The sequence below is a fragment of the Pyrgilauda ruficollis genome, unplaced genomic scaffold, assembly GCF_017590135.1.
Source record: "Pyrgilauda ruficollis isolate IOZ18807 unplaced genomic scaffold, ASM1759013v1 scaffold115, whole genome shotgun sequence".
Lineage (NCBI taxonomy): Eukaryota > Metazoa > Chordata > Aves > Passeriformes > Passeridae > Pyrgilauda > Pyrgilauda ruficollis.
In genome coordinates, this window is record NW_024509766.1 from 981,736 (window position 1) to 992,249 (window position 10,514).

Consider the following 10,514-nt stretch of genomic DNA (forward strand, 5'->3'; position numbering starts at 1 on the left):
CCGAGCCGGGCTGGGCCGGGCCGCCCCGCCCCGCCCCGCCCGCGCGGCCGCCGCTCTGCGGAGCGCGATCAATGAACGAGCGCGAGCGCCAGCTCCACGTGGGGCCTGGCCCGTGCGGGCAATCGCCCCCGCCGCCAGCCAATGGGAGCGCGCTCAGGGCGGCCGCCCCCACGTGGGTCGCGTGGAGCTGCCTTCCCATTGGCCAGCCCGGACCCGGCCGGCGAGCGGGTGTCAATCAAGGGAGGCCGAGCGGCGAACGAGGGGGCGGCGCCGCGGTTTAACCCTTGCGGGGCCGGGGACCGGAGGGGACCGAGAGGGGACCGGGGACGGGCCGCTCCCGCCGCCCCACGCGGGATCCCGGGCACTGCACGGACCCTCCCAGCCCCGCGGCGAGGATCCCCGCCTCTGGCACCGCGGTTTTGCCCGCAAAACGGAGCCGGGAGGTTGCACCGGAGCCGCTGCCCCCGCCGTCCCGGGCAGCTTTCTGGTGGTAAACACAAGAAGTCGTCGTGTCGCGTTCCGTGTCCGTCCCCCCTCTCCTCTTTGGTTTTTTTTTTTTTTTTTTTTTTGTGGGGTTTTTTTTTTTTTTTTTTTTTTTTTAATTAAGGAAACAGACGAACCCGACGCCACCCACACAGCCCTCCCCGGTCCCGCCTCACCGGGAATTCCCTGCACCGTGTGATGGTGGGAATGGCTCCTGGGCCAGGCCTGTTTCTCAGCCCCAGGAAAGGGGTCTGACAGCCCCCAGCTCCCTGCCATCACCCCACATCCCTTGGGATGGGCAGGAACTGAACTGGGAAAGGGACTCCCGTGTCCCTGTCCCAGCAGCCCTACAACAGCCCCGCATCGCCACCAGCGCTGTCACCTCCTCCCAGAGCTCCCCGTGCTGCACACAACCCACTTGGTTGTGTGGAAAATCCTCGTGGATTTTCTGGTGGTTTGACTCCTTTCAGGGAGATCGGTGGGCGCTCGGCATTTTCCGCTGCTGCAGGTCAATCCAGGCTTACACTGAGCAGGAAATAAAACATTTGAGGAGCAGCAGCTGTGAGGAGCCTCTCCCCCTCTTTAACCTTAATCCAGGAACAGGCCAGCAGCCCTTTCCTCCTCCCCACAGCCCCATCCTCGTGGTGCTGCGGGTGCCTCGGCTCACGGCACACACCGTGGCCTGCAGAGCTGGCAGGGAACGGGCTGGGAGAAGCAGAGCCCCCCCTTTGCCCGCCCAAGTGACAGGAACTTGCCTCCAGCCCCTGGAAGAGAAGAACAATAACAACCATAACCTCAGCAAAGCCACTGAGATAGAGCAGGACTGTGCGAGGGCCACCCTGTGCCTCGGCAGTGCTGGGGTGATGGGCTGTGCAGGATTTTCCAGCTTCCAGCCAGGTTCTGCTGCCTTTACTGACTCAAGGACTGCCCTCAAGGAAGCCCAGCTCGTTTAGCCCCATTTTGCCCAGTCTGTTCCCTGGCTTTTCTCAGCGGGATTTTCCCAGAGCAGCTGTGATTTCAGATGGGAGAGCTCCCATTTCTCCAGCTCTGCTGGGGGCAGACAGGGAGAGACTCCCCCACTCTGGAGCTGGGGATGCTCCTGTTCTCACTGCACCACAACCAGCGGGGTTTGTGCTCTGGAGAGAGAGGGGAGCTGCTGGGGAGAGCAGCAGAAGAGCAGTCTCCCAAGCCTTATTATATTTTAAAATGTAATAACAGCACGATGTCTATTTTCGTAGACAGAACAGATCATTTCTGGAAGAGGCCCATAAATCTCAAACAGAGGGGAAATAATTTGGCCAAGGTCATGTTAAGGCAAAATATTAAAATAGAAAAAAAATAAAAAAAGCAGTTTAGAGCTGGACTGAGGCACCATCTCTGTTCTAAACCTCCCTCCCCAGCCTGGGAATCCTGTCCCCCCTGCCCTTCTGCTTCTCAGCATGGGGTTGAGGGGGCCAAGAGAAGTGAGGGGCTGGCTGAGTGGAGAGACCAAGGGAGAAGGAGAGAGCAGGGACCCCAGCAGGGACCCCAGCAGGGGCCCTGGCAGGATCCTGGCAGGATCTGCCCCAGGGACAGCCCCTGCAGCTGCGCCGTGCTGTGCCGTGCTGGGGACGCCTCAGACACTCAGAACTGGGGACTGGGGACGGGCTGGGCTGTCCCCGCTGGCTGCAGGATGTTGGCAGGGGTGGGGAAACGCCATTCCAGCATTGATGAGGAAAATCCTGTCACTGCCACCTCTGCTGTCCCCACCAGCAGTCCCTCCGTGCCATCCCCGGTACCAGTGCCATCCATCACCAGGGCTGTGCATCCCGGCACGGGCACAGAGCCCGGGGGGAGGCTCAGCTTTGGCAGGCACGGCCTGGCTCACAGCACGGTGGGTGCCCTGCAGGCAGTGCCCAGCCAGCAGCAGCTCCCGGCGGCAGGGACAGGCCGGCACCGGGGAGATCCCCGCCGTCACCGGGGACACCTGCAGCCGCCGGGAGCCTGGCGGTGCAGCCCTGCCTCGGTAGGAGCGCGGCAGAAAAGGACCCAGAACAGCTCCCTGACCCCTCAGAGCTGCCCCTGGGCAGGAGCCAGGGCCGGTGGGGGAGAGCCAGCCACCCCGCCGGGCCCGGGCTCGGCAGCCAAGCTCTTCCCGAGAGCGCGTCCCTGGCAGCGCCGCAGCTCTGCGCGGACCCTGGCAAGCGGCAGAAAACAAAACTGCTGCTCGTACCCTCTGGCTGCTTCCCCGGGCCCGCCTGCCAGCTCCCCGCATGCCAGCGCGGCTCCAGCGGGGCCGGGGCTCCTGTCCAGCGGTGCCAACCCAAACCCCTGCTCTGCCCAGAGGCATCCCCGGCCAGCGCCAGGCGCAGGTGACCCGGGACAGGCACCAGCCAGGACAGGTTCTTTCTTGCCTGGTGCTCTGGTGACAAAGAGGCGACATTTAACAGCCTCCCCCGAGAGTGCTTTCCTCTCCCCTTTCCTCCTCCTGCGCAGATTTAATTTCTTCTATAGCTCCCTTCTTCCCTTAGCGAGATCAAAGAAATCCGTGGAAAAGGCACATTTCAGCGGAAACGTCGATTAAAGGGAGTGGGGGAGGCAGCGCTGGGGGGATCAGAGGAGGAGGAGCAGGAGAAGGAGGAGAGAGGCTGGAGGGAGCATCTGGCTCCACGCAGGATCCCGGCAGGACGGACCGGGCCGGGCAGCGAGGGCGACACCGGAGCTTGTGCGGCGGCGCTGCCGGGACCGGGACCGGGACCAGGACCGGGGGCTCCTCCGGCCGGGGCACCGGGACCTCCTCCGGCCGGGGCACCGGGGCTCGGCTCGGCGGCTCCGCCGGGCTCCTGCTGCCCCCTGCCGCCCCGGTGGGACGGGACAGTGCCCGCTCCCGGCCGGTGCCCCCGGGGCCGCTCCAAGACCCCCGCCCGGTCCCCGTCCCTTGTGTCCCCACCGCACCGAGCCCCCCCAACCCCCCCGGGCCAGCGCTGCCACCTCCGCGCGTCCTGGTCCGGCCGCCACCGCCTCCCCGACCCCGCCACGCTCAGGGGGAAAGGCCCACGCGGCGTGGGCTGCCCTCGGGCAGGGCTGCCAGCCTCCCACCCGGGGCTGCGATGGCATCGGTGTCCCCCAGCACATCCCCGAGCCGGGGCCACCTCAGGCCCCGGAGCCGCGGGCGCATCTGGCCGCAGCATCTCCCGTGGCTGCCGTCCAGGGAAGGGGATGTTTAGGGGATGAGTAACATCCTTCCTGGCAGGGCCGCTGCCCGCTCCTGGAAGCTGCTGCAGGCACAGAGAGCAGCTCGGCCCCTTCGCCCGCCTCTTGCCCCGCTCAGCCGCGGAAAGAAGCCAAGAGCGAGGAGGAGCTCGGGGATGGGGCCGGGACAATCCAAGCCCGTGGAGTCGGCACGAGTCCCAGGTGCCAGGGAGAAGGGAGGGAGGATGCTGCGTGGCACGGTTGGAAGCAGCCAGGAGGCACAGGTTGGGGGAGGCAGCTCCAGGCCCCCTCTAGAGCAGGGCTGCAAGCCAGATCCTGGCTGTGTGCTGCCAGAAGCAGCTTATTTTGGAAGGGAGGCGTGTTGGCAGAGTGCTTGGTGCGTGGAGCTGCTGACGCCGGGGAACAGGACGGCTCTCATCAGGTCCCAGCCATGCCTCGCAGGCCAACGCTGCTTGGCTTCAGCCCGCAGCAAAATCTGCCCCAGCACCAGCAGGGCTGCATCCCCAGCTCCTGAGTCACCCACTGAACACGGTGGACACTCCAGTCACGAGTCAGCACACTGCCCAGGGCCTCGACTCACCCTCAGCACCAGAGGGGCTTCCTGGGACTCGCCAAACAGGATGGACAGAGCTCTTACCAGCTCTGACCCATCCAGTGAGGTACAAGCTCAAGCCTTGAACCGAGAAAGAGGCACACAGGCCTCATCCCACCCCTGGAGCCTGCTTCCCCTCTCCTCAGCTCCCAGGAGCAGTACCAGCCTCTCGGGAGCCCATCCCAGCCTCTCTAGGGGCTCAGACCCTCCAGGCAGCAGGGTCCAGCTGGAAGCTGCAGCAGCACCGACCAGCTCTAGGATGGATCCCAAACTTCACAGCACACAGGGGACCTGCTTTGCCTTCCCCAGGTGCTCTGCTGGCACTCCTGGGGCTGAGCCAGCACAGGCAGCCCCTCGCCAGCACCCCTGTCCCTCCAGAGATGAGCCAGGGAGCACACCTGGAGCAGGCTGCTGTGCCTGGACACGGCTTGGGAGCTCCTGCAGCTTACATGTGGCTTGGCATGCCACGAGTTTGGTCAGGTCTCAGCCCATCCCGCAGCAGGGCACAGCTGTGAGCTGGGGGATGCAGCAGCCAAGCTCCCAACACGCACAGCCAGCCCTGCCCTTCGGAGCCACACACTGCAGCATTGTGGCCTGGCTGGTTTTTCCAGAGATGCATCCAAGGGGCGCAATCAGATCTCCAGGGAAGGGAGCAGGCACGTTCCTGGCTGTGCAGAGGAGCTGTCGAGGCAGTGCCAGGAACTGGGGCAGTTGCTGGGCACCGCAGCAGCCAAAGGAAAATCAAGCAGGCAGCTCCCAAACCTGGGCTGTGCCACGCTGCCCAACTCCAGGAGCTGCTGAGCCTCTGCAGAGCTTTGTTTGCAAACCCTGCGGCAGAGCTGCCCTGCCCTGGCACTTCCTCCAGCTTTGTTTTACACCAACAGATATTAAACAACCAGCCTGGAGGGCTGGGATGGGGGAAGGACCCTGCTGGGGGCGCAGGGAAGTGATTGTGGGAAGAAAAACTCTAGAGAAAAACAGAAAAGTGGCGTCAGGGAAAGGGAGTTCCCTCCACACAGGGAGGTTGTTTTTGATCAGGGCTTGTCTAGACTGGAGTCACCCACACTGCACAAGCACATCAACACCACGCAGCCAGCCCGGGGCTCCCTGCTCTTCCCAGCAGGACAGAGGAGCTGCACTCACCCAGCCTGGGCAGGAGCTGACCCTGGGACTGCCCATCCCACCTCCAAAGGGATTGGGGGACCCTCGGGCTTCCAGGGTGCTGCCTCCCAGTGTCCCTCCCTTCTTCCCAGCAGTCAGGAGGCCCTGTGCCCCCAGCCCCCCCAGCCTGGCCCTGTCACCTGTCCCCAGGGCAGCAGAGGGACACAGGTCAGCTGTTCCAAGTCTCCCAGCTCCCTCCCTGCCTTCCCTCTGCTCAGCTGCCGGGGCAGCCAAGGGAGCTGCAGGCACACAGCGTCACTTTTTCCAAGAGCCTCTCCCTGCTTTCCCTCCTCCCTCGCAGAGCAGGGCCGTGATGCTGAGGAGTGCAGGAGGCTCCTGGATCGGGGCAAAGGCAGTGCCAGGAGGGACCTGGCTGGGATGGCTCTTCTTCAGCTCAAAGCACAACCCCCGTGAGTGTGACACCTCAAAGCAAGGAGCACCCGGCTGGAGGTCCAGCCCACCTTTCCCAGTGCAACTGGGAGAATGGCTTAGCAGCCCTGACAGCCCCCACCTACACCTGAGGGGCTTCAGACACCTTTCTCTAGGAAAAGGAAACCCCCAACACTTAAGCCCATCCACTTCAAGGCCAAGAGCATCCACGAAAAAAGAGAACAGGCCTGACGCAGACATTCTTTAAGGATGATCTAATTTAAAAACAACATCGTAATGAAAATGCATGTATTTTAAAAAGAGACCCACAGCACTCCAGTGCTGGAGGCAGCCACGTGTCAGTGATGGGACTGCTCTGTACCCATTGCCCCCACTTTCCCAGGACATTTGGACAGCTCCACATCCCCATTTATTTTCCTTTACCACAGAAAATGTCTCCCTAGCCCCGCCACACACCCTAAAGCATCAGCTGAAGCTGCAGGAGGGACAAAGGCTGGAGCAGCAGCCCCTTGCCCAAGCCAGGCATGAAGCAGGCAGGGGGCAAACAGCTCTGGCTCCCAGCACTGCAGAATTGGGCACAGCCAGAGAAGAGCCTGCCCAGGCACCCTTTGCTCACAGCAGCTGCTGGCGGGCAGGACTGCTCTTAAAGGTAATCAGTGGAGCAGAGAAGAGCTCTGGATTGTTTTAATCCTTTCCAAAACACTCTAGCTAGCCCAGAAGCTGTCCTGCTCCCTCTGCGCCTGTGAGGATTTGTACTTGTATGGCTGGATAATTTGACAGGGACAACACACACTCGGCCCAGGCAACCTCAGACTTCCCAAGGAGTTTGCTCTTCGCTCAGTGTGCTTTGCCAGCCCAATAAATCCACCCCCACGTGCCACCCTCCCCTCCCTCCCTCCCTCCCTTCCTCCGCACGAAGGGCTGGGACGGCAGCCTTGGGGAGTGACTCAGACAAACAGGGGGGGAGGACACAGGGGGGGAGGACATCCCCTCCCCACGGGCAGGGCACTGGCATCACCAGGCACCGGCAGCACCACGGGCACGGGGAGCCAGGCGCCGTGGCACTGCGGGAGCAGGAACAGGCGGGGCTGCCCCACTCGTGTCAGCCAGAGGCACCAGGGCCAATGGTCAGTACAGAGCCAGCTGTCCCCGGAGCCGGGAGCACGGCGAGGGGCAGGGCTGCAGGCCGGGCTCACGGGGCACCCCGGTAGCTGTAGTGATTGTGGTCGGGGTCGCTGAGGGTGAGGGGCAGGCTGGGCTTGCGCTCCGGGTCCTTCTCCTCGCACTGCCGCGGGGGACGCTGCTTGAAGAAGTCAGAGACGTAGTGGACCTGGAAAAGAAAGTTTGGGGATGCCTGTGTCAGGCCAAGCAGGAGCCCAGGCGAGCAGCAGGCTGCAGAGGGGACACTCACAATGAGGACGGCGATGAGAGCCCCCTGCAGCAGCCCCACCAGCACGTCGCTCCAGTGGTGCTTGTAGTCGGACACCCTGGTGTAGCCCACGTAGATGGCGAAGGCGATGAGGAGGAACTGGATGGTGGGACGCAGCAGCCGGGCCCACTTCCCCACCAGGCGGGCCTGCACGTAGAGCTGGTGGCAAGGAAGGGAGGAATGAGGAGGGCAGGGCTCAGCAGCCAGCCCAGGACAGGGTGCTTGGGGCAGGGGAGCCGTGGGGGCTCTGTGGCACGGCACTCACCGCCAGGAACATCATGCAGTACATCCCAAAGGAAGAGTGTCCCGAGTAGAAGGATAGTCTGTGGGGCAAAAATAAAGGGTCAGGCCATGAGTGAGCCCCCAGCTGGTCCCCACAAGACCCCTACCCACTCCACAGGCTGTGCCCTGCAACAGGCGAGCCTCAATACCCATCTGGGGCTGCCACTGGGAGCCCAGCAGTGCTGGGCAGGTAGAAGAGACACATCCTGTGGCACATGGCTCACCTGGACTCGGTGACGTTCCTGCTCTCTCCCTGGCAGACATTCTCCAGCTGCACATAGATGGAGCAGTTCACCTTGGACCAGTCAGGGTTGCACACAGCCAGGAAGTTTGGCCGGAGACGGCCGATCATGTATTTGGCCAGGTCAGTCAGGGACTGGCTGATGGCTCCCCCGAAGAGAAAGGTCCCAACCACCTTGTAGAGGGCAGCCAGGTAATTGTTGTATTCTGACTTGGAGTAGAGACGCTCAGTGTAAACCAGGTACGCCTCCCCTGATGAGATCTGCAGAGACCAGGGGGAAGAGGTGAGGGCTGGGGGCTACTGAGCAGCTCCCCAGGGGTGCAGGATGCTCTGGCTCTGTGGCAGAGGAGCCCCTGGCACCCACAGAAGCCCACGGGCCCTCTCGCCCTCCCTGCAGGGAGCCAGTCCCATGGGATGTGGCTCTCGCCACTCCAGCCCCCAAGCAGAGCAGGGCTCAAGCTGAGGATGTTGCTGCCCTTCCAGGGCTCTGGAGGTGGCTGTGCTGGGCCCCAGCTTCCAGATACAACACGTCAGCATGACCCTGTCCTGGAGGAAAGGGGGTGGCAGCTCCTTACAATGATAACAGTGCAGCTGATGGTGACCCCGGCCATGAGGCCGTGCGTGATGGTGTCTGCCTTGTAGGGGTAGCGGATGGAGTCATCGTTGCAGTAGAAGCCTCGCTTGTAGGGGGAGTTCACCAGAGTGAGGATGATGAAGGGCAGAGACGCTGCAAGGCACAGAGAGGGTGAGGACTGGGGACAGCAGCCAGCAGGCTCCACACCAGCACACAGCACCACCCATCTCTCGCCCCTAAGTCTCTGCTCCCCGATGCCAGGGAGGGATCCCCCCAAGGGATGAAGTCCTGAGCCACCTGTACCCAGGGCAGGAGGACCTGAACCCACCAGTGCACTGCCCTGAGAGCGATAGGGCCCTATCAGAGCTCACAGATGCCTGCAGCACCCAGATACCACACGAGACAGCCACAAACGGGCACCCACTGAGCCCCTACGGCTGCCCCGCTCCTCCCAGGCACAACACTGGAAAGGCCTGAGCCTGTGCCCTCTCCTCACACTGCCCAGCCTAGGAAGACAGAGCTGATAAAATTAATGAGCACAGACGTCTTGTAAACCTGTTTTACAGCAGGGAAGGGCTCCCAGATGGTCCCAGCAGAGCCCTCACAGCAGCTCCAGCAGAGCCAGCACTGGGAGATGCTGTACATGACCCAGTCCAGGCACAACGGGACTCCAGTGCACTCGGCTTGCTCCCCTCATCCTCCCACAGCCCCTGGTAGCTTCTCCTCTCCCCCGGCTCCTGGGGGCTCTGGAGAGAGGCTGTGCTGCCTGGGCAGCCTGGACAAGGAGGCTTTTCCACGCAGCACGCTGCAGCCCCGGCCACGGGCAGCTGCGAGCTCACCCAGCACGGAACTGTCCCCGAGATCCAGAGCGGTTTTGGGGTCTCTGCGCCGCACAGCAGCCGTGCCAGCCCCCGGCTGGAATGGGGCCCCTACCCCAGCTCCATCCCTGCTCAGGAACGGCCAAGGACGGCTTCCAGGACGCTCCCCAGGGAAGCGGCCCCCCCTCCCCGGAGGCCACCTTAGGCCGGGCTCCTCTCCCAGTTCCGCCTTTCCCGGCGGTTTCCGCCTCTCCTTGTTCCTCCGTCTCCCGGGAGCCCGCACCTTTGTCCCCGCCCGTCCCCGCCCCGGGGGTCCCGCCGCCTCCTGCGCTCACCGAGCGAGCGGGAGGGAGCCCCGGGGGCTGCCCCGCCGCCCCCGCCGGGGGCAGGGAACCGGCCCCACTCCCTCCTCCGCCTCCTCCCCGCACACCTCAGACGTCCATTTTCAGCTCAAATTAGACACCAATTTTCTTTCTGGATAATTTCATCCTCCAAAAAAAGCTCACCTAAAAATATAAAGCAACCGGCCCGCGGGAGGGAAACGCGCTCCGAGCGGCACCGGGACCCGGCCTCTCCCCCCGCCCCGCAGCCGGGGAAGCTCCAGCCGCGATCCCGATCCGGGCCTTTATTTTTAGTCCGTCTTAATTCGTTACTTCCTTGCGGCAGTTTTAGAAACATTTACCCGCACTGTGGGGGCAGAAGGGGTCCCAGAAGGGGTGCTCCGAACCCACCGGCCCCGCTCCGTCCCGCGGAGCGCCGGGCTCGGCGGCGGGCAGGCGGCCAGGGCGGCGGCGGAACCGTCCCGGTGCCGCCCGAGCCGAGGGACCCTCCCGCAGCGTCCCGGCCAGCGACAGACCGGGCTCCCACCCCCCGCGGGACCGTTCCCGGAAAAGGGAACGGTCCCGAGAACCGGGACCCCCGACGGAGCCCGGGAGGGCTGGGGCAGGAGCCGGTGGCTCTCGGAGGAGGCCCGGAGCCCCGGACATCGGCCGGGCAGGTGCCGGCCACGCTGCCCCAGCCCGGCGGGATCGCGGAGCCACGGTACCTCCCGCGGAGCTGGCCCCAGCCCAGCCCCACCGGGGGCACCGGCGGCACGCGGGGACGCTCCGGAGCAGCCCGCGGCGGGGCCGCCGGTACGGAGCCCTCACCGACCGCCAGGCACAGCACGTCGAGCGCCACGAAGACCTTCCTGCGCTCCATCCCGCAGCCGGTGCGGCCCCGCGGCCCGGCCCCGCGGCTCACATGGCCCGGAACGGCGCGGGCCCGGCCGGGAGGTAAAGTCCGGGCGGGGCGGGGCGGAGCGGGGCCCGGTGCCCCCGCCCAGGGCCGGGGCGGGGCGGCAGCGGCGGGGC

At 64.4% G+C, this 10,514-nt stretch overlaps 1 protein-coding gene across 3 annotated transcripts; it reads right to left on the bottom strand.

Moving 5' to 3' along the window:
• Positions 1–6,057: 6,057 nt before the first annotated feature.
• Positions 6,058–10,486, bottom strand: PLPP2 (phospholipid phosphatase 2). Of its 3 annotated transcripts, none has more exons than XM_041482304.1 (6): positions 10,311–10,486; positions 8,346–8,497; positions 7,754–8,031; positions 7,513–7,570; positions 7,230–7,406; positions 6,058–7,148 (listed from the first exon to the last, which is right to left on the bottom strand). In XM_041482304.1, the coding sequence occupies exons 1-6, from the start codon at positions 10,360–10,362 to the stop codon at positions 7,011–7,013; spliced, it is 855 nt and encodes a 284-aa protein (XP_041338238.1). In that variant the 5' UTR covers positions 10,363–10,486; the 3' UTR covers positions 6,058–7,010. The 3 variants fall into 3 exon arrangements, with proteins under 3 accessions (XP_041338238.1, XP_041338229.1, XP_041338248.1); XM_041482295.1 differs by lacking the exon at positions 10,311–10,486 and adding an exon at positions 9,669–10,304; XM_041482314.1 differs by lacking the exon at positions 10,311–10,486 and adding an exon at positions 9,498–9,611.
• Positions 10,487–10,514: the final 28 nt, after the last annotated feature.